General features: G+C 36.2%; 1 protein-coding gene across 2 annotated transcripts in view; it reads right to left on the bottom strand.

The window, feature by feature from the left end:
- ARMC1 (armadillo repeat containing 1) overlaps positions 1-25,004 on the bottom strand; it is a 33,103-nt gene that overhangs the window by 6,648 nt on the left and 1,451 nt on the right. Inside the window, exons 2-3 of one of the 2 annotated variants that reach the window (XM_056484626.1) lie at positions 23,654-23,857; positions 19,489-19,580 (exon numbers count right to left, since the gene is read on the bottom strand). In XM_056484626.1, coding sequence (XP_056340601.1) covers positions 19,489-19,580; positions 23,654-23,845 — 284 coding nt within the window. In that variant the 5' untranslated portion in view covers positions 23,846-23,857. The remainder of the gene's footprint in view (positions 1-19,488; positions 19,581-23,653; positions 23,858-25,004) is intronic. The other variant, XM_056484627.1, reaches the window with a different exon arrangement.

The following is a 25,004-nucleotide window of genomic DNA, read 5'->3' as shown; positions in this document are numbered from 1 at the left end:
CTATTTTCTTTTCCCGATTCCAATTTTTATGTAGATTTGTCGATTTCATGCTCATTATAAACAGGATTATAATCCTGTCTGTTCTCAAACAACATGAACAGTTTACATCAGTTTGACAACTACAAGCCAAACATGATAGTACATGGTCAGTGTTCCGGAGTTACTTTGTTTCTCACTTTCCTTGCTACATATTAAAAATAATTTCTCTGTAGAACTGACATCTTTCCAAATGTTTTCTTCTCCAAAGTTACGAAGCATCAGCAGCACAACAGAATCACAAATTCTCTTGAAGAATCCAAAGGGCTATTCCTGATTAGACTAAAATTTATGGTATGAATTATATGATAACTTTTTTTTAGATAGAAAAAAAGTAGATAGACTCAACATATATTGAATTCTTATGATTAATTAAAACTAATTTTAATAAGGTACTAATATAAATCTGTTTTCCAAATTCAGCCCTGTTTTAATTATGTGATTTACCAGTGATTTAAAGCTCTGTGTAGAAACAAAATTATTACTGCATCAACTTGCAATTAATCTTAAAATGATGAATGACAGCTTTGCTGCTTTGTTTAGCAAACACTAAGTAAGTAACAAGTACCTTTAGATTTACTTTTTTTTCCATTCGACTTCCTTAATTACCAGACATTAAACACATTTTCCATTCTACCATATGGACAAGATAGAACACTAAAGCAACCATGTTAGGAGTTCTTGGCTTGTGGGGGGTCTCAGCTAGCCTTTTTTTAACTTCTCTGCACCTTGTTTTGAACAGCACCCATTTGGAAAGGAAAATGTCAGCTCTTGTGATAATTCAGTAGATTAACAACATTCAAAGGGAAAAAAAGAAAGAAAAATAAAGTGGCAATAAGGAAATAACCAAGACCTAGAAAGGGAAAGCATTCCAACATATGTTCAGTTTTAAATACACACTTTCCTATACTGAAAAATTGCTTATGTTAATTCACAGAAACAAGTGCTGGGAACTCAAAAAAGACTTCAAATTTACCCTTCCACAATTTATTAGATAAAGTAATAGAACTGATGATAAAGCCATGCAACTGGATGCCTTGAGGTAGTAATAAATAAGCTTTTGCTAAAGTGATAGCTTATCTAGAGATTAAAGAATTAATCCACCTATTCGTTTTGCCTATTTTTTTTCAACAACAATCCTACCCATATAGAGTGATTTACGATAGAGGAGTTTCATTTTTTGGTACGTTTAAGTACAGCTCACTAAGCAGACTATTACCACTATTCCACCTACAGCACCCACTATGCAGTTGGTAAGGGGTTTTGCTTTAAAACAATTGTACCGTTGCATCACAGAGCTAAGAAAAAAGTCAAACAGTAAAATGAGAAATAAAGCAAACTTCATATTTGCCTTAATTCATATGCATATATGTGCATGTGTATGTACACATATATCTACACAATAGAAAGAGAATTTAAAGCTGTTACTATGTCAGAAAACATAAAATATTCAAGTGTGTAAAAGCAAAAAATCAACAGTGATTTTCATATATGTTTTATTCTCCCAACATTATAGTTGGCACAGTTCTTGGAAACTAATGACCTGCTATTAACTGTGCAACTGAATCAACCTGTTGACTTTAAAGCCCAAAGCTGGGTCTTATTTGACACAGTTATTCCAAGATCTTCCTAAAACAAGCCTATACTGATAAATTTTATGTGTATATGCACATATACACACACAAACAAGATACTTAGACGATTTCCTGTATTTTTCCAAACAGAGGATTACCACTATGTTACTCCTATTACCTTAAAAAAAAAAAACAAACAAAAAAAACCAACCAAACAAACAAATGCAAGACTTTTATTTAAAGAGAATCAGTAATAAACAACTACAAGACACTACAGTACAAGGGCAAGGACAATGGCTGCACTTAGAAATATCAGATTGTAAAACAATCTCAAATGAAGGTATACACCAGTTTTACTCTGCAGAAACAAAATACTACACTTTCAGCAACTCAGTTAAACAAAGATGACAAAAATTCCTAACAAAACCTTCTACAATTTAAAATATACTGGTAAAATAAGTGAATACAAGTTTTCAGTAACCTGTTACTCTTTCATTAAAGCAATTTCAGCAGCAGCCATAAAAATAATAGAAATCTTTATACCTTAATATCAGATTAGATAAAAGGAAAATGTTTATCATGAGTGTGGTGAAACACTGGCACAGGTTGCCAATAGAAACAGTAGATGCCCCATCCCTGGAACCATTCAACGTCATATTGGACGATTCAGTTGCAGATATCCCTGCTCATTGCAGGGGGTTTGTACTAGAGGACCTTAAAAGGTCCCTTCCAACCTAAATTATGATCTTTAAGGGGAAAAACAAAACAAAACAAAAAACCAAAAATTTATCTGGAAGCAAGTATAATAAACCCTCTTGGTTCCAAAACCAAGGTGATGTTCAATGGTGAGTCTGTTTCCTTACATACTATATTGCTAATAAAAACAAATACTGCACATAATATTAAACCACAGAACAGTGGAAGTTATTTTTTTAAACTACTGTAACTCACGGGCTGTGGTTTAGTTGCCTAAATTGAGAAAACTGTAGAAGAGTTCTGAGGGCACTGACACCAGCCCTCCCAGCGCCTGTGTGTCAGTAGTTTCAGATAACGCTGCCCACAGCTGTCTGAACCAGCCTCCTGCCACCATCAGAGCAGCACACCAGAACTCTTGCTCTCCCTCTCCCACTCCAGTGTAGCACTAGTCACCACTGAAGGTGTGGGTGCACACTATGAAGTCACTGTGCAACTAGAGCTTGTTTAAAAACAATCCGTCACTGGAACAATTTCACCAAGGTACACAGTACAGCCCCCGTTGCTGGAGGTTTCCAAGATACAGCTGGAAGGGGCACAAGATAGTCTCATCTAGGTCCCCTTTCCCAAGAAAGGTTGGACCAGATCATCTTTTGAGGTCCCTTCCAAGCCAGGCTGTTCTGTGATTCTATGACTAGTGTTCTGCTAGGGAAACAGTAGTACCTACTTAGAGCAGAGTAACAGTTGGCAAGAGTTGGTTACCATCTCTTTTAGAGGCGGTAACATCTTACATTACTTCAGCAAGATTCAGAAGATGTCTGTCAAAAACACAACTCTACAGTTTTGACTGCCTTCCTGAATTCCTGTCATCCTAGATTGCTGCCTGTCCTTCCATTATGTTCACCCAAGGCTGGCTGTATAAGAAATATGAACACAGAATCCAAGTGACAAGTGCTGTATCTGTCAGAAGAGGACACAAGAAGTAGTTCTTATTTTCTACACTATTAAAAATAACTTTTTAAACACGGTCCAAGTGCTGCAGAGGTTTTATTAGTATAGCAAGACATTTTTTAAAGTTTTAGCTAACCTTAAAGGACAGGAAAACTAATAGCTACAACTCCACAAGTGTGTGCGATATGGGCCGAGTATGGATGCTTGGAAAGAATGTTTAAGCAGCGAACAGCATTACAATTATACAGGAGCCTTCTACAATGAAGCAACTGGCTTCACTGGTATGGGAGAGCAAATGGGTACTGTCTGTTGACACTGGCCCTTACACAATACCCACAGAGAAACTGATGGAGGATGGACTGGCTGACCAGATTGTGATGTGGACTGAAAACTGGCTAGATGGCCAGGCCCAGAAAGTGGTGATAAAGGCCATGAAACCCAGCTGGAGGTCAGTACCAGTGTACATCAGGGATCAACACCAGGTCCCATTCTGTTCAGCATCTTCATTAATCACAGGGGCATGACGGACCCTTAGCAAGTCTGCAGATGACACAAAACAGGAAGGAGTGACAGATACATCCAACAGCTGTGCCAGAGAGACCTCAACAGGCTGGAGAAATGGGCTGATAGGCAGCTCATCAAGTTCAACAAGGGCAAGTGTACAGACCTTCACCTGGGGAAGAACAGCCCCAGGTATCACCCAGATCAGGCACAATCCCAGAAGGAGCAGCAGGAAAGCAGCTTTGCAAAGAATCTGTTGGACATGAAGTTCAGCATCAGCCAGCAATGTGGCCTTGCAGCAAAGGTTACTGGTTAACCTGGGATGCATTGGCAGGAATGCTGCCAGCAGGCAGAGGGAGGTGATTCTGCCCCTTTCATCAGCAGTGGTGAGGCCTTGCCTGGAATGCCGTGTCCAGAGATGGGCTCCCCAGTCCACAAGATGTATGAACACATGGCAGAGTCCAGAAAAAGTTCAGAAAGACAATTACAGGGCTGATGAGACAAGTGAGAGAGATCTGGGATGGCTGAGTCTAGAGAAGGCTCAGGGGGGAGCTTATCAATGTACATAAATACCTGAAGGGGGGAGTGCAAAGAGGACAAATCAGGCTCCTTAGGCTCTTTTCAGTGGTGCCCAGTGCCAGAAGCAGAGGCAATGGGCACAAACTGAAAACACTTTTCCACTGTGAAGGTAACTGAGAACTGGCAGAAGCTGCCCAGACAGGTTGTAGAGTCTCCATCGTTGGAGATACTCAAAAGCTGCCTGGACATGGTTCTGGGCAATGTGGTTTAAGTGTCTTTGCCCAAGTAGACAGGAGCTGGACCCATGACCTGCAGAAGTCCTTTCCAACCTCACTCACCCTGTGAGTCTGTGAACACATATTGAGAAGTCATTAAGCAAATTCAAACAACAATATAAATGGAGCACATCCATTTTTATCTACATGTGGATCTCTAATCTTTCAGGTTAAGAATATTTTAGAAGATAGGCTTTTATGTAAGCAAAGCAAAAATTCGTTTAATTTTTCTGCCAACTATTTTCCTTACATTTTGTCTTCCAAAGAGTTTTGCATGACAGCTTACATAATTCTAATGCATCTGACAATTAGAAAGACTGATTTCAGAAACTTCCTGCTCTCATATTTAGACTTACAGTTGACTGCTCGGTCCTAAATAGTTTTCTCTTAAGCATCATGAACTAAAGGCAAGACTAGATGCAAAAAGGAAGGCATCATTCTCAAAGTCATTAGAACTTGTCGGTTGGTATTGCTGATGTTTTCACCTTCATAGAATCATCCTTGAATGGTTAAGGTTGGAAGGGGACCCTGAAGATCACCTAGTTCCAACCCTCCTGCCACGGGCAGCAACACCTTCAACTAGAGCAGGTTGCTCAGAGCTGCATCCACCCTGGCCTTGAACACCTTCAGGAATGGTACATCCAAAACTTTCCTAGGCAATCAGTTCCACCTTAGCTTTTAGCAAGATCTAATTACACACAGTCATCGTGGAAAAAACTATTATTACATCTTATAATAACAACTTAGAAACTTTTAATAATAAACTTAAAAATCCAATAGTTCACTGGTTCAAACATGACATTTATTTTAGGAGAACACTGCTCCCAGGTTTCTCACTCAAAATATATAATTTCTCCATAATTCTACTTAGTGCAATAACGAAATGGTAAAGAGCATAAAGAGTATAAAGCCAAAGATGAGATCACACAGGCAAACTAAACAAATAGTTTAATCTCAAGTAACTTCACAACATAGACCAAAAAGTCAGTGTATATGAGATAACTCAGTAGTTTACACTGCCACTCTCTTATCTGAATCTGATGCAGTTCAAGATTATTCAATCTGTAATCTATGGACCAATCTCAGCCTTGTACTGATGGGCCTTTTTTCCCCGGGGTTGCTCAGGAGCAAGCAAACCAAAGACAGAGAGACCATTCTTGGCTTCTAGGTTTAGAACTGAGTATCATTTGCATGTCCAGGCTGATCTGTGGGACTGTCCTGTGCAGAGTCAGGAGCTGAACTTGATGGTCCTTGTGGATCCCCTCCAACTCAGGATATTTTACAATTCTCAGGATACATAGAGAAGAGCTACAGCTCATTTGTCTTAACTGAGAAACCTCTGAGAAGAGGGAAACCAGAGGTAGACTCTATGATTGAACTCATGCCCCAGAAATCTGTTAAGATCCAAGCAAGGAATACAATACAGGAAAATGGTACACTTTAAGTACACCACTTACATGACAACACTTTCCACATAGAGGGTATTTGCACTGTATAGATTTTCTGTTGGCATGGCTCCATAAGTAAGGGAGCATGACACATAGCCTTACAAATCACAGACAAAGACTGTGGTACAGTCAAACAGAAAAGATGGATGTGCATTGTATGGTTCATCACTGTGCTCTTGCTCACTAATACCTGGGAAATCAACACAAAGAAAAGACCAGCTCTGTAAAAGCAAAGAGAAAAGTAGCTAACAGTGGTGAAGGAAAGAAACTCCAAACGCAAAACTAAGGAAACAGATCTTGACGTCTTAAAGTTAGTTCAGGTAAAATTTCCTGTATTGAGATCTCAAGGATTTCACATAGCAATGGAAACTAGTACCTTAAAGTGCAGATCTGTTAAGAGAATCCACTACACAATTCAAGTCTAACAAACATGAAGAGTGTGAAGAAGAAAATATCTTCATTAATTAAGTTAAGCCTCCAATATTTGGCAAGACCTCAGTGAATTCCATCCTAAATAACCTACTCCTAATGCAAAACTAAACTGACTTAACGTAAGAATCCTAAATCTCTGAATGCATCAAAGGACTGAATGCATAATTTTTCTGTCTAAGCACTAGTTTGAGACCTCATTTATACTGATGCAAGCACCTTTCCAAAAAGTTAGAGAAAACCTATCATCATATAGAAGAAGATATTTTCATTTGATCCCAATCCTCTTCATACATGCAAGTACTGTCCCTGTATTTTTCCCTAGGATCCTAAGTAGTGATATTTTCAACCATCATTTTATTTCCATAACAAACTTAATTCATTGCAAAGCATGTAGTAGCCCATGACAAAAAGCACAAGTAAATTCACGGATTGACAGAATTTCTATCATTCTATTTTATCACTGTTGGGCAAATCAGATTGTTTAAAGTATATATACAGAGATTTATCATTTAGTCATGGGTAACAAATGGCTAATCAACACACTCAGATCACTAGCATTAAGACTGCTATTTGTACAAATACTATGTATTTGTTTCCAGGTGAACAATTTCTTTTGGAATACATTCTTCCTATACTTAAAGACAGAAATTGTTTCTAGCAACTAAAGGGAGCAGTAGGCTACAAAGAGTTGCTACATTCTGTAATGGGGGGGTGGGAAATCACTAATCTTCGATTTTAGAAGTGAAACACAGTGATTGACATGGTTTTGATGAAAACTTGAGCATGAATGACAAGCCTAAAGAAAGAGCATGGTATTAGAGAAAAGGCAATCTGTTTCAAGACAGCTATCTGATCTAGTTGCTTTTCTGCCTGTTCTGCTCCAGTGCCAGGGCAAGATTCTTATCTCCAAGAATGCTGCTCTTTCTTGTAAGCTTTTAGTGGATCCCATGATACAGTGGTCTCACTCATAAGCACATGACTGCTCTCCTAACTCATTCCAGGCAGCTGGCATGTTATTTGAAAACAACTTGAAGAGCAGCATTACCTCAGCGCACACCTTTCTAGAGTTCCAGTATGGCGCTACTACCATGCTACACCTCAGTTCCCGCTAGCCCCAAAATACAGTAAAGACCACATAATACTATAGAGCAGCTGACAAAATGATTACCAATTGCTTTCTGAAAAGAAAAAAAGTCAAAACCCTGAAGCATACAGACATCAGGATCCTTATGTTGGTCATTAACAATACAGTATGCATAGCAATGAGTTAACAACAGGAAAACAATTTGTAGGTGTAGAACAGGAAAAAAAAGATAACTTGTAGGACTGGGCAAGCCTTAAGTTACAGAATAAGCAGCAACACTTTGGATCTTCAAACCCCAAAACCAAGCAGATAGACTGCTCAATGAACCTATGCAAAGCCTGAGTACAGTAGTATTATGTGCCTAAACTCCAGTGGTATCAAACACGTGCTCCAAGGAGGCTGCCCCATGGAAACACGGCAAAGTCACACAGATTTTCCAAGAATGCTGCCTAGAATTGGCACTTGGCACACCTTCCAGACACTACTCATGCTGATAGCTGAGACAATTTGACCAGGAGACACTAAACTAAAAGGCTTGTAATTAACAAGGAAATCTGATGTCTTAAAGTTGATTTTGTACTTAACAAAACATACTCCACTGAAATTAGGAGTGAGGATTGGATTTCCCAATGCCACTTCCAGCTCAGTTTACATCATGTACCTACTGACAGAAGATGTACAGAAACCCCATGTAAATGTTGGGATGTTCTGAAGACTGCTGAATACAAACAAACAAAAAAGCCTAAATATTAAATCAGTTGTAAATAAGAGTAAAATCACAGTACAATCTCATTAACTGCTGTAAAATCAGTGACTATGATATAATTTACACATTTAGCAAATTGATTAATTACCCATATTTGGAAAATTTTCTTGTTTTATTCTATTGTCCTCTGATCACAAGAAGAAAATGAACTTTCAAGAATGGGATAACAGATTTGAACATATGCCATATGCTTAACCCAGCTATTCATCCAATTTTATTTAACTCTTGCTATTTATACACTAAATGGAAAATCAACTTTTGATCTCCCACAGCTTGGTGTCTACCATATGGACATACTCAACATTGAAAAAAACAAAACAAAACAAAACAAAAAAACCAACAAAAAAAACAAAACAAACAAAAAAAAAAAACAACACACAATGAAATGCAGGGCCTGTTAACTCAACTAAACTCAAAAGGCTCCATAGCAGCATTTGCTAGACAACAGTCCACATAACAGACAAACTCCATGTTGAATTTCACAGTAGCTAATTCAACATCTTGCCTGCTAATGAACAGTAATAATTTCATGGATGGCAAAAATCATTGTTTATTATAGAGTTTCAACAAATTGCATCAGGGCTAAAAAAAAAAAATCTTAAGAGCAACAACTGTCTCTGGTCCTTTACAATGAAGGCTATAAAACGTTGGCATTAAAAAGCCAGTTCTTCCTGGGAATGATACTGTGGTGACTAGGTAGAAGTATTGGTAGTGCTGAAATCAGGCTCAGCACAGAAGCATTTTAGAAATATCTTGAAGAAGTTAAACACCACTTTCTTGTGTTATCAGCATGCTAACAGCACTAAGTACATAGCATAATAATAGTTGATTATAGTCTATAATTAGCTGGAAAAATCCATTTATATCTTAAAATTCCCACTGTTTATTTCAGTTTTTAAAAGTAAAATTCATCTGATTATTTACCTGAAATTTATGGAAGAAAGTTTAAAAAAAAAAAAAAAAAAGAAGAAAAAAGGGTTTGAAAGCCCTAAGATAGAGGCTTCCCTAAACAAAGCCTGTATGAACAATAAGAATTAAACTACAGCAGCAACCTGTCACAGCAAAAGAAAAAAGCAGGTTTAATCTACATAGGCATATCTATGAATTTTGTTTTCTATTAATTTACTAATATAGTTAATATCAATTCAGTAGATACTCAAAGTAGGTTAACTATAACATCTTGTTTTCCTACTCTTAAACTACTTATTTATTAGCAAGGAACTGACTTTTTTATTTTTAAGCAAGCTACTGTTAGCAGCTTCCCTTCTAGTCAAAAGGACTGCAGTCCACATGCAAAACAGGTTGAAGCAAACAACAAGGTTTAAAAAAAATGTTGTGGGAACTTAATGATGTACTGTATAAATACAGCATGCGCTAAAAATTTTTATTTGTTTCAAGTTATTATATAGGACTTTCTACTGCAAAATTCAATGGAAATCCTTGCCAAAAGATATCAGATACTGCAAAGATAGCAGGTGCTACAAAACAATGAAGTATCAAAGCATATTCCTGGATAGAAATACATCCAATTGAGAATCACATACTTTAATATTAATTGTTTCAGAATAAAATTCACTTTCTTCTAACAGTAACAGTTCCATCTAGAAACTACTAATGAAGGCTGTATCATCATTAGTTTCTTCCCAAGCATTTTCCTTTGTAGCATTTATTGTCTGTAATACCCATCTGAAAAAATATAAGTTCTAGTCACACGCTAGTATCTATGTTTATTAATCAAGCAGCACTCAGGAAAAAAGAATAATAAAAGGATAATCCACTTATGGTTTCTTAAAAAAAAATCTGCAATTTTTTTTTGGGATGCTTACTATGAAGGTCAAAGACTAAGGACAAACACCCCCTGTGAACAAGGTCACTGTAAACCAAATGTAGACACTTGACACTAGCAGGGGAAGATGAGAAACCTCACACAATGTTAAGAACGTATCAATTTTCTAAAGTAAATTACTCCAGCCTACAATACTGTCCATATTAGACAGAATGAAGAAATAGAAATCACAAAATCCAAAACTAGAGATTAACAAACACCTAAACTCAGTACATAAATACTTCACCACACAATTTGTTACTTCGGTTTCAACGCATCTTAAGCCTTCTTAGCTCTTAATTTTAGTAAGCATCAGTAAAAGTCAGGATATTGAAGAACCTACCTCAGCACTTTTTCATGTAAACTCAATAGTAACCAGAGAAGGTCACAGTATTCCTGAAATGCTTTCACCACCAGCTGATGACAAGGTTTATCGAGCATCAAAGGCATCCTGTGTTGCCATTACTAATCCTGACTCTCCTGCCAATCCACTTAAATCTATCTCTACCCTTCCACATAGGTACAGAACTGCACCACAAAAAGAAAACAAGTTGCCTTTTGGCACACCATGTCAGGCAGATCTTGAGGCAAAGTTCAGCATTATAGCATTTGTTTCCTATTCAGTCAGCAGCTATTTAAATACCAACTCAGATTCTATTATTTTTAACATATCATAATATTGTGTCTCACTCTGTAAACCACTTCATTTACTTTACGATCAATATTTCTGAGTTCCCTACTTGTTTTAATATAAAGTCTGCAAAAAAAAAGGAAAGAAAAACATCTTAAATTTAAATGACTTCCTAAAATACTTAACTCCCTGTTTCAGCCAATTTCTAAATAGACTGGATAAGACATTGAGCACAAAAGGCTTTTAAACAGATGTGTTTTTATCAAAATTATTTTATATTAATAACCTATCCTCGATGTTTCAAAGTTCTCTATTTTTTAAATTCTGCAATACTCATCACAATATTTCCTGCCTACAGCAAAAAGCAACTAGCTCATTTCTACTTTCCCAACTGATTTTTTTCCCATTTAAACAAAAAGCACTCAAAGCAATTATGACTGTGGCCCTCCCTCTATCAGAAAAGCAAGAATAATGCCTATTTATTCAGTAACAGGTACTGAAAATTCTCTTCCAGGTTTAGGAACCTACAATTTGGTAATTGCACATAAATCACCACTGTAGAACCTAGGCATCTCAGTGGAGAGGTAACTACTTTCATTGCTTGTTATCATATTCTTAAGCAAGTAAACCAGCCAAAGGCCATGATTTTGAAGAACTTGCAGGTACTCTATAAAAACACTGCAGTAGCAACTACTTGCTTTGTGACCTCATTATTTGTCGATTAGTTAACCTGAAATTCTCAAAATGCCAAGAAAATGGAATATTTCTATCAAAGAAAAGAGGCAAAAGAGATCGTTGAAATGCAAACACTGTTGGGTCAGAGAAAGTTTTGCATCAACTGCAAGCGTAGCACAGAAACCAGTAACAAAAGTTCTGCTGTTCTGGAGCATGCAAATGCTTTGAGGTATCACAATAAAAGCTGCTCTATTGTAGTACTGTAGTAAAAAACCAGGATGTACTGAACTGGTACTCTGAAAAGTCCATAGAAGCACAGTAACTGGATTACAGTGAGAGACACATCAGGCACTGTAAAGCTGCACAACCAAGAGTCCTGATAGAAGTGCCAGTGGAACACTGCGAGGTAAAAGCAGCAGCTTGGAGAATAAAGAGCACAACTAAACTGTATTTCTGACTGCATCAAAAATATTGTGATAGGAATTACACACGCGACAGAATGAAGAAATAGAAATCACAAAATCCAAAACTAGAGATTAACAAACACCTAAACTCAGTACAGAAACAGTACTGATCATGTAAAGCTCACTAAGCAAGTTGCATGCAAGTAGAAATGACGACTGTGCAATTTCTGACTACGGAGGTCCCGAGATAAACAAAAAAAGAATTAAAAAAAAAACAAAACAAAACACTAACATCAAACAGGACACAGAGCAGACCCTTCCACTGGATCATGTTTCAGTATTTTTTTGTGTACAACTCTACACACACAACCAGTAAGCTTATCCTAAATTGTACCTTGCAAAACAGATCTTTAGAACAGTTATTTACGTGACAGCTAATTTATATTAACCCATGCAAAATGTAAACTCACAGAAGCATTTCAACACATAAACTGCTAGTTACATTTGAATTGCTGATGATCCAGTCCTTGACTAGTCTTAAAAATGATGTCCATCTTTCCAAGACTTTGAACCTTATTTCCTTACCTCACAAAGCCATAATATTTTCCCAGAAAGTTTATTACATTATGTCTAAAGTCTAGGTTAACACCAATATTATTACAGTAGGATTTTAACTAATGCTGTTTGTGTTTTACTTGTCATCATTTGTCCCTGTGTGTGCACCTCTGTGTTGAGGTCATAACTTCCTATATGGTTAGTAATACTGAAACTCTCTAGAGGAATTAAAGACTGCTGAACCAAAGTCTGAACTTCTGTTAGTTTGCCATGATCCAAAAACAAAAAGAGCAGGAACTTCTACTGAGAACATGTTTAAGTAAATGAGGTATCTCAGTACGTTAAACCCTCTCCCGTAGATATAAGCCCCTTCAAAAAACAATCTTTGACAGACAAAAGGAGCTTTCAGTTATTTAGACCAAATAAAGTGGTATTTTTAAAGAGGACATACTGATGTCTCCTACATTTTGTAATAGCTCATTGTTTTGTTTGGAGGGGAAGGGGGCAGAGAAGACTTTTTCAAAAATAACTTCAAGAAACAATCTATTTCCAAAACTTGTAACATTTAAAAATTATACAATAAAGGCATTCTTTAAAGAAATTCAGGGCATCTAGGAGAGAGGGGGCATATTAAGCTACTTTGCTTAACAATGCTGAACAGAACAGCCTGCAGGCATCTTTCTGTTGTGATCTTCTATTACTAACAAACACATTGCTCCAGCAATAAATGCACTGGAGCCCCACAGCTCAGCCATGCACCAGCAACGAAGGGTGTCATTTTATTGGAGAAAATAATAGAAAAGAGAAGGCCAGGAAAGTTCACATGGAACAGAGACGTGTGATTATTCTTCCTCCAGGTGATACACTACAATGGAAATAGTGACTAAAACCAAAGTTTTTGGAACCTACTGCTCACACAAAAATCAAAGTCCTATGATAATCATATTCTTCTCCAAAAACACAACTTCTCAGTGCAGAATCACAAGTACTTAAGAGTTCAAAAATAATCAAGCAACAGAATCATGCTTCCCATTACCCAATCTCAACTGTTTCTCAATTTTGACGTGTTAAAGAAACCTGATGTGCCAAGGATTACAAAAACAGCATTACTAAGTGACTCAGGCAGAGAAAAATAAAATCTCTAGTCTCTAAAAAGCTGTTTCCTTCTCCTTTGCAGATCAGAATTTAAGTATTCCAATTAATAACACAAATGCATTAAATGTAAGAAGTTTACAGTTTTTTAACTGTAATTTCTCACAAAGTATTATCTTGAAGCTGGCTATATGGCAACTTCCTTTTAATCATCAGATATCCCTTTAAATACATAGTTTGCCTACCTCCTAATTAATATATGGCCTTTGCCTTGTCTTTTCCCAACCATTAATCCTTTGACAAAGAAGAAAAAAATAGTATACTACACAACAAAAAAACTATTGTGATGCTACATCCCTACCATTTTAACTTCAACGAATACTATATGAAATGCTTGGCTTTTGCCTTTTTTTTTTTGGTCAGACATCATAAATTTAAACTTTGCTGCTTTCAATGAATAATTAAATTTTCAAAAAGTGCAGGTAATTAAGACTACCAAAAATTAAAACTGAGTAAGAAGTCAGCAATTATAGACTGCATGTATTTTACCAGATCTGCAAGGGACTCTAATTAAACACATATTAATTGCCCTAATCTTCTTAGGCAAGTAATAAATTGGAAGAGCTGATTAATGCACTGGATTTAGTTCAGCTTGTTAAATCTGACAACCTGGCAAAGGAAGACTATCTTGAAAAGCTCTTTTAGCTAAGTAATTGGAATTTTACTCTCAGTAATTTGCCGTTCCATAATAAGAGCTATTTAGTATATTGACTCTTCATCAGTGTCTTTTTTTAAATACATACTAGTTATACTGGAACAGTACCATTATGCTGCTCATAAAGATTATGAAAAATTATGAACTTTGACCTTTATTGTCCATCAAAAGACCATTTCACTCTGAACACAAATTAGTGTATTTCCTTGTAGGCAATAAATTCTAATTAATTTTAATTCTAGAAGCTGCTAATAACATTTTAGAAAGTCCATATGGACACATTAAGTCCTCTACACAATTCATAAAGCCAACAACTAAACCAGTTTTCAATATTAATAACTGCTGATGACTGCTGGAATACAATGAAACACCAATATTCAAAGATTTTCGATCTCTTCTCTTTTTTATTTTACCTATTTATGCAAACACTTCTGCACATACACACGACAAGGGAGTGTAACATTTTTGTAATATCAGCCATAAAAAACAGAAATGTTGGAACCTCCAACTAAAGGTTCTTTCCAATGGAGAACTGGAAACCTACAAGTAGAGATTTTAAAGTTCTGCTATTTTCCCAACACAGTTACTTACTCCTAGCTTGTAACATGGAAAAATTAATCAAGTTTCACTTAAAAATAAGCAGATGTAGATGGAAAAAAAAAAATCCCTTGCTAAGGAAAAAAGCAAGTAAAGACAAGGGAATCAGAAATTTTTATACTTGAAAAATGTTTTGAAGTATTTAATGAAAACTGAAACAGCACTTCATATGTCCTAGAAAATGTAAAAGTATATAAAGTCTTTCACATGAAAAAGCTTAGAAAATCATGTATTCCAAATCAAGTTCAGTCAGAAAACAAATCCTAAACATAAAAACATCTAGCTGACATCAAATTTTCATTCTGTACTCCTTAGAGTTGACATTCCATACTTCTCCTGTAGAACCTGTAACTTCTAGATCTACACTTAAAATTTGTTACTCTTCTTTTAGCAAAATCTAGTGTTGATATACCTTAAAAATCAGTGAACCTGAAACCTATCCTTTGTTCCTCAAGTGTAGTATCAACTAAGGAGTCAGCAAGACATCAGTTTTGAGCAGCAGCATGGTTTTCACAACTGAGCTTTAACACTTAGAATAAGCAAAACACCAAAAAGTTGATCAGATAACACTAGAGGACTGATAATCCATGGAAGGAGACATGAAGGTACCTCAAAGAACACTCAAACTCAACAGTTGTCTCAAATATTTCCTACCCATTCTTCATGATGCAGTGCAACTTACTGCTTATCACTGAAGCCCCTAGCACAGGAGAAATACTTTACTGTAAGGCACTGGAACAGGTTGCCCAGAGAAGCTGTGGATGCCCCATCCCAAGACATGTTCAAGGTTGGATGGAGCTCTGAGCAACCTGGTTGGGTGAAAGGTGTCCCTGCCCAAGGCAGGGGGCTGGAACTAGATGATCTCTAAGGTCCCTTCCAACCCAGGCCCTTCTATGCTTCTACGACTAGATAAAAATGGCACACAATTTCAACTCTCATCCTCAGAAGTCTTCATGAAAGAAATGGTACTTTGCCATCATGATATTAAGTAAATGGTATTAGTATTTTTCCATAGGTTGTGTATTACTTGCAACGAAAGGGTTGGGGCTTGTGCCTCAGGCTCCCATGTAACTACTACAAGAAGCCATCAGTAGAAAACCAGTTTCAACAACTTTCCAGTTGATGGCATTGACCATTTAAGGATCTGTTAGACTTGTTAGCTGCACTTAGGTTATGACAAGAAATTTCATATCTGAACTTGATGTCTCTAACACAGAAACCTTCAAGGCTTATAAAAAGACACATGATGAGAAAAGCCCTCAAATTTCAGGATTTGTGCAAGAGAAAGCAAAAGAGAACTAGAATGCTAAACACCTCAAATTCCTAGCACAGTGTCAGTTCAGCACTGATGAACAAACTTAAGTTTGAAATATGACAAATATTCAGTTTGTGATTTGCCTGCACTCCATTTCATTGCTCGAGAAGACAAACCACAGTTTTATAGGTGGCAGAATACAGTTTGTCATAAATCAGTACTGAAGAGGGAAAGCCACTGAATATTATGTAGTTAAGTGAGAAAATGGACAGTGAGAGTTGAAAAATCCTCGGTGAAAAGGAACGATTCAGATGACAGGATGTGCTTCATCTGTCAGAAGCAAAAAGCCAGTAACTACAATTTCTGGTCCAGAAGATGCTAGGCTCTGTCTCTCTTGAAAGAAAGAAACAAAAGCTGGAAAAGCAGAATTCTGACCGAAGTTCCTGGTTTTTTTTGTATAATTTGTTTGTATTTTTGTAACACATTACCAAAAATAAATTTAAATCCTAAACTAAATTCTGAAAACAATAAAAAAATATTTTAGATAGAGCAATGAGTTAAATAAACATATTCTGGAAAATAAACGGGAACACAGAGTATGGAATCATTTAGACCAAAGCATCTACTAATGTCTAGTTTCAGTTCAACAGACTACAATATCTTCTGGTAGACTAAAATCAATTGAAAGCTAAAACCTGCATTTTGTAAATAAAATCAAAGACAGTAGAGGCCTTGTTTTCTGCCCTACAAACTTTCTAACAAAAAATCCCACAACCCAAAACTTAATTGTGACAAAAGTAATTCTACATTTATCTTCTCTGCACTTTTCTACCATCTTTGCCCATATTTATGCAGGCAGTACAAAATTTAACTTCAGCATTTCCTGTCAACATTAAAACCTAAAATCCTGACAAGAACATGACAAAGTCTTGTGGTTGAAGATGCTATGTATTTAAATTTTCATCATATTACACTTTCCAAATGTTACCAGCATATAAATCAAACGTATGTTCTTACTGTTGCCAAAGAGCTTTCTAGAGGACAAAAAAATAAAAAAATAAAAGAAACACCTACAAGACTTCCATTTTTCATTGACTTATCTCTCATTTGCTGCACATATCTGAACTTCGCTTTTGGCCCTTGAAATTGAAACCTAGAAAAAAATGTTGAAGAGATTTCCATAAAATTCTTTAATGTTTCCCAAGTAATATTTGCAACCTACAGAGATTGATAATGAACTACCATTCCCCTCTCAACAACTTTTTCAGGATATCTCTGCACTCTAAATAGGCACACAATCTATACTAAAAGGAAGTTATTTTGAAACACATGCTTCTGTTATTACCTAAATGTTTCAGGTCTTGTTAATATGAAAACAGCAAAGATTTCTTTATATTTCACTTAATCATGCTTGTCCTTAGAAAAGGTAAGACTTTAGACCTTAGAAAATTGTAAGACTTAACTCCATTTTTCTCTCCATACATCATATTAGGATACCTATAACTTCAAAAGTCATTATTATTATTATTTTTAAAAAATTGACATCTCTTGTAAATTTTAGTACCTTTGTTCACTTTTCTTTTTAAGACACGTTTTAAATCCTTGTGTTTTGCCTAACTGGTCAATCACAAGATGATATTCAGGCATAGTGCTGAATTCCATGCCAATACATAATCGTCTTTAGCTTCAGCACAATTAATTTAGTACTTAAAGGTAAACAGCAGTGATATTTCCTAGATCACACAGAACTTGAGTACAGACAATAGTTTCCCCTCCTTCAAGTTCACACATATAGATAAGCAGTGTCAGACAGAGGGAAATACAACAACAATCCTGTAATATCCAAGAATAATCCCAAATCCTGGGCTGCATCAAAAGCAGCAGGTCTAAGGAGGTGATTCTGCCCCTCTACTCTGCTCTTGTGAGAACCCACCTGAACTGCTGAGCACAGTTCCAGCACGCCCAACATAAGAAGGATATGTAACTGCTGGGCAAGTCCAGAGGAGAGCCACATAGCTGATAAGAGGGCTGGAGCACCTCCCTTACAAAAACAGGCTGAGGAAGTTGGGGCTGTTGAGCTTGGACAAGAGAAGGCTGAGTGGAAATCCCATTGTAACCTTTTGGTATCTGAAGGAGCCTACTGGGAAGCCAAAGACGGACTCTTAATCAGGAACTGGAGCAATAGGACAAGGTGCAATGGGCACAGACTGAAAGAGGTTAGGTATTAGGGAGAAATTCTTTACTGTGAGGGTGGTTAAGCACTGGAACAGGCTGCCCAGGGAGGTTGTGGGTGCCCGAACCCTGGCAGTGTTCAAATTCAGGTTGGAAAAGGTCTTGAGCAGCCTGGTCTATTGGGTAGGGACTTGAAGATCCTTAAGGCCCACTCCAACCCCTTAACATTCTATGATAATAGGATACACACCACCAAAAACTGGCAGGACTGTGGGATGAAGGAACTAGCAAAGTCAAGTCTTGTGTTTTTTTTTAAAAGAAATTTGTACATCTACATCGCAAGTGACAGACGTTCAACTAACATATTAAATACTCAAAATCTTTATACTTGAATACTTAATATATAATTTTACTTGTGTTTTATCCTATTCTAAGTAATTTTTTAAACATTCATCTAACACACCTCAATGTAGCAATATGGCTTTTCTCCTCCCCCATGGGAGTCCAGAGCTCCAACAGAGCACTACCAAAAAAATAAACGTGTGTAAAATAGTCACCTTCAGATAGTTTGATGGCAAGTTAATTTTTGCTATGACAGACTAATCTTTGAAGAAGGCTGTTAGGGTTTCTTTTGAATAGTGATTCACCTTAGTTCATCACATAAATTTCTGTTAATTAAATGCACATGTGCATCATCTCCAGTGTGCATGTACACAGATGTTCCAGTATTCAAGACTCAGCAGTTAGAAATCTTAAAATTTGTGATTGTTGGATTTTCTTAAGAGAAATAACCCATCTGACACGTTGTACAAAGATATCAGAGACTACTACAAACCTCATTAATTTCTACTCCATCTGTAAGATGTTTTCTCAACACAGAACTGCAGATATTTACTTATAAAAATACACTGAAAGGAATTCCCCACCCAAAGGTGGGATTCAAAGAATAAATGTGGCAGATGCCAAGCAATTTCTTTAAATTCACTACTGCAAGGCAACCTTATACAATGATGAGAATGATTATAAGAGAACCTGAAAGAAAGGGACAGAATTAGTTATCTTGTAACAAAACAAAGGAAACTTCCTGTTTAGCAAATGACCTGCAAATTAGTATTTCTTGTAGGCTATGACTACTTCAACATACCATAAAAAGAAAATCATTAATTGCTTGCAGCCACATGATTTTAACAAGGAAATATTAGAAACTCAGTATACAAGTTCAGTCCAAGTTTTACTCTGTATCACAATTATATGTTTACATTTCTTGGATCCAATATTGTAAACTTACTTTTGTATTACATTCTGTAAGCTGAGCATCATACCCAATTCACTCTTCATCTTTTCTCTGTTGACACGGCACTCAGCCAAATAGCGGAGAGCCTAAAAGAAAGGACCACAGCAGATTAGCAATACATCCAGTACATTATCAATCATTTCTGTTAGTGCACATCTGCAAAACAGTCACAGAGGCAGTTCTAGTAGGAAGAGAAAGAATTATCACCTACTTTGAACACCAAAACATTATTTCATTTCTATAAATACACAGAAAGCACAGAGTATCTAATCTATGAGAAAAGGTTGAGAGCCTGGGTTTGCTTATACCAGCTGAGAGCCTAAGGGACAATTTAACAGCTGTCTACAGCTATGCAAGAAGCCTTTACAAATACAATTGAGCCCAGCTTTCCTCTACAGCAGCAGACAAGGGGGAACAGCTACAAACTATAGATTGGGAGGTTCAAATCAGGTACTATAAAAAGCTTTTTTCCTCTGAAGGTAGTACAACACTGGAACAGATAACCTAGTGGAACTGCAGAATGAACGAGACAAAGCTAAAACTGACCTGATTGAGTGCTGGTGAAAGTCCCAATTCAAACAGGAAACTGAAGTGAATGACTTCCAGAAGTCCCTTCCAATAAATATTTATGTGATCTGAGATCTAAAGTAATTTTTATACGTGATGCTTCCAGTATAATTTCCATCAATTCTGTGGGTTTCCCCAGTACTAGAAACCTCACCATTACCAAGTGCCTACTGTTCACAAAAAGACACATGTATAAGCGACTGAAGACTAATTACAACTTCATAATTCCATGCAGGAACAAGAATACAAGCAGCAGCAAGCTTCTTAGCTTACTATGACCTAAACTGGTAAATTACACTTATTTGTTGCCCAAGGGTTTTTTTACTTGACTTTCAAGGGCTAGATTCTTTGCCCAATTTTACACTGTTGACCCCAGTCAGTAACTGCATATTCATATGATCCTCCTAACAGAACCATCTTCCAACTAAAATGTTAGTCCTTCTTTTTATGACACATCTCTCTATTGTTTGTGCTGAGAAAGTTTTCTTAGAAGGAGCCTCCAAAGGTGTTTTACTGATGTAGGTACAAGAACTGCACTTGAAAAATCCTGCAATACACAAATATAGTGACTTATAAAATGGGGTTTGTGACAAGGTTTAGAAGTGCATCAACTATATATAGTCATGTAGTAGCTACACTGCACAGTAACTGCTTTAAAAATAACATGCTCCTTAATCCCTTCAGAAATAGAGGACAAATCATTAGGGGTTATTTTCTCTAAGTCATCTTCAGCACACATCAGGTAAAATTCACAAGACCATTTTACTGCCTTTCAAGAAACTCTGGCTTGCTGTCTGGCATGGTAAGAACTGCAGATGAGATTTTTGTTATTTCTTGATGGAGACCAGTATCAATGGTTGCAGTTTATAAATGTTGTATATACATTTATTATTTTACTTTTCAACTATGGGGAAATACCTAAATGATAGCTCTCAACTAACGTGCATGCTATGAAATGTATCCTTGCTGGTATAACAAGTTTCTCATTTTTATTCTGGCAATTTAGTAAAGGTACAACCCAGCTGGACAGAAAAGTCTATTCTCTTAACAGCTAATTTTTTGAGTCACAGCTCAAATAAGACCAAAGTCATGAGACCAACTTAATTGACCCAACTTTCAGCACTAGGAGGTTCCCATTCCTCCTGCCTCCTATAGGAGACACAAAGGTCTGAACCTTCAAAGAAATGAGATTATTTACATTTAATAAATCTAGTATACTGAAAGCATAGGGAAAGTTAGCATTATGAACTTTGGCTCAGCTTCTGTTCAGCTAAACACATGTTTTAGCTGTAAGGTAAGTTCATCATAACGAACAGGATTATCTGCATACTTTAATACAAAATACACTGTTGCTTGTCTCAACAAAAAGACATCTTTGATGGTTTTTAAGTGAAATTTTAAAGTAGTTCCGTAACTTCAGGGTCCTATTTTATAAAATTTTAGTCCAAATTTCAGAGGTGAAAGAAAAGTACTATTGACTGCATTACTTCTGATTTTTTTATATTTAAATAATACAAAACTTCTAGCATTTGAAGTGTATCATAAGGAACTTTAGAAATTAAGACTAGAGAAAACAAGAAATATACAGACACATCAGATACATCATCAGATACAAAGAAATGACTGAGCTGGAACTGCACACGGCGAAAACATCCTCCCTGAAAAGTTCTACAACACACAAAAAATTAAACATGAATTTCTTTATGGATTAAATATATGATTCATACAGATTATTACAATTTCAGGTACAGGAATTGCTGAATAGTACAAGAAGAAATTAAAGATCAGTGCTGCACATCCCTTTATTAGATAAATATTTAATGGAAGATCATTACTTTTAACGACTCCCATGCAAATGGAAGCACTTTTTGACCAACAGAATGACTACAAAAACAAAGACTTTTCAGAAAGGAAAAATATAAAACATGAAGTCTAAAAAGTTGTCAGCAAAGATATATAAACCTTCAGAACCTATGCAATTCGAGAACTTAAGCACAAGGAGTCTGAGTAGCAGACTAGAACATATTTTAACAAACTGATCCATTTCTCATTGCAGCCACATCCTGATCTCTAAAACCTGACTCTTAATCCACTCTAACTGTAGGTTATCACTACATGGAACAACAAATTTGCCTCTCATCCTCACCCAAGGAGATTTCTTTTCAACACAACTTGAGTACTATCAGTGGCTGTTGAACCACACTGCAGACTGGATTATTCCTCATAACTCTTAACAAAAACAGGCCTTCCACACAAAACTAATTTTTGTAACATGATCAAGAGCATGATTTCTGAATCTCCTGCAAGCAATGAGAATACACAGCCTAACATAAGAAAGGAAGGAACAAGAAAATGGTACATCCAAACAAGGTCTTCCTTTAAATTCACAGCCTAAAGAAGCTACACTGGGAAGAAAACCAATGCAACACATTTCCAAGAACAGTAAATCTATGTTATCCTATTGAAGAAAATTATAGTCTGCCAAATGTTATGGCAAAGCTTACCTAAAAAACTAATAGCAAGACACAGGTTTCCTGGCTTATGGGACCTCCCTCCCCAAACTCAAAAGAAATCACAGTCTCTAAAGTAATTTCAAGAAGTCCACTAATATCCAATATATTGCTTTGATGAAAGCAATACAAATCAAAACCAAAGAATTATGGTACAGATAGGTCTCAGTGATATAAAAAATAATGTACACTTGAATTTAAAAGCCAGGGCTCTTCGTTCTTTCACAATCTTTACAATTCAATAATGACAGTTGAAAAAAAAAAAAAAAAAGGGCAACATATAATTTTCAGTTACTTAAAATCTTAGAAGTCTAATTCAACTCTTAAATTCTGACTTTCATTTCACCCACTTATAGCAAGAAACACATTTTTAAGCTAATATTACAATTCAGGATAAGAAATCAGTACTTGGGCATTTATGATTTAGAATGAGAAGAAACAGGCAAAAGCTGAAACAGTGTACTAGATACTGACAGGCTTGGTTCTATCAGTTTTGAGAAGGTTTTGTTCATTTTTAATACCATGAGGCTGTTCAAATGCTGGAACAGTGTTCCAGAGAGGTTGTGGAATCTTCATCCTTCAAGGTGTTCAAGCCGACACAACCATGAGTTGTGATCTGAGGGCACCCACTTTGGGCATAGGATGGGACTACATCACCTCAGGAGGTTGTCTCTAACCGAAGATATCCTATGACTGGATTTTGATTTTTATAACGTGAATATCAAATCACTGTCCATATTTACCAAGCTCTATGACTTCATCTTAAAAAAAAAGATTTAAGGGTCCTTACGTCCCTCCACACAAAAAGCGAAATAGCTGTATTAGGGAAAAAATGCAAAGTAAATCAATATCCTTTTAAAAATCTGTTGGAACAATCTGTCAGTTTTTAAATACATGTTTTTTTTAAAAAAAAAAAACATATGTAATGAATATCAACATAACATAAAACCAGGCATTAATTTTTATGGTTTTATTTGTTCAAACAAATTGTTTAAACAGTTTCATTTGTAAATTGCTTGTTTAAATAATTTAACAAAATTTAAAGTCCTACCAACATAGAAATTTATCTCCAGAATACTTACTAGTAAAGCTGAATGAACAACCTGCGGGTTGGGATGGTCCAAAAACAGAATAAGACCTGGCAGGCATCCTTGATCCTGAACAATGGCCCGTCTATTCAATGGATCAGCTGCTAGATCTCGGAGTTGGTTAACTACAGACAGTGCATCAGGCTCCTCACTCATAGCAGAATTCATCTTTTCTGCACCATTCATTCAAAATACCTGCTGAAAAAAGAATTATTACTACTATCACAGCGTTTATCATCAGTTGAAACACAGACCAAAAAAAGCACAAAGAGAGTGATTTGTTCTAAACAAAAAGGTATAAAGAACCCAAGGACTAGAATTCATGGAAGGTGGATGGAATTGATAACGATGTGGGTCCTGAAATTTAAACTGGAAATCTAAACTTGCTATGCAGAGAACTGACATATTTGGTTAATTTGTTTTTTATTTGTTTTCTATATGCCATTTCAGTCCAATCAATCTTTATGGGAGTATTGTGTGCTAGGTTTTTTCCTTAAACTAGTGACAAATGTTTTCAATAAATCCAGTTTTCTCACATGGCACCCTAGAAGTCTATAAACGTCCTTCTGTGTAAAGGTGCAAAAGTCAAAGTATTTTCAGAGTAACTATGGCAATCAAAAAAGTTTACAGAAAAAAGAACCACAAAAGTCAACAAAATATTAACAGTGCAGCAAGAACAGCTAACATCAAGCTTTACCCTTTAGCTATATATCAAATAACTAATGTAATGCCATATATTCAAAGGTAGAAAGGGCTTTAGAGGCTGGGTTTGAGTTTTTTCTCCTTTTCACGAGTATCCCTCGACAAAAAGAGCAAGCAGGTCACGCCTTGCTCCAGTCGAAGTCCAAGCCACCAGATCAATTTCAAAGGAGACACATGTTAGCTTGAGAGTATCAGATTGCAGAGCTGTTTAATAATAACTACTTAACAGCCAACAAAAGCATAGGTTTGCTCAAAAAAAAAATGCTAACTGTAGCCCTGATTGTTGCCAGTACTAACTCAACCAAGTAACTTAAGGCACAAAAGTGGGAGTGAATACATATTGTTAATTTGTTAAATCACTCATTTTCCCCCAAATAAAGAACAAATAAAATTTTTAAGTGATCACATTCTTTCAACATCATTTGCCAACATCACATTGTTTTTCCTCTCTGAAAGTTGGCTCTGAGGAACATAAATTTATCACACTCATCAAAAACATGCATTTGGACTATGATAATTTCTGACATTGTCACATAGAAAAAAAGCTGTTAACCTCTAAGTCAATGCTACCTACTTCAGGAAAGAGAGTGCTAAAGTGAAAAGTACATGCCAATGATTAGTGTCTAGACTGTCAGAAATCAAA

Source organism: Oenanthe melanoleuca, chromosome 2 (genome assembly GCF_029582105.1).
Source record: "Oenanthe melanoleuca isolate GR-GAL-2019-014 chromosome 2, OMel1.0, whole genome shotgun sequence".
In the NCBI taxonomy this organism is placed as follows: Eukaryota; Metazoa; Chordata; class Aves; order Passeriformes; family Muscicapidae; genus Oenanthe; species Oenanthe melanoleuca.
The sequence above is the reverse complement of the archived record's forward strand: the minus strand, read 5'-3'. Positions and strand labels throughout refer to the sequence as shown.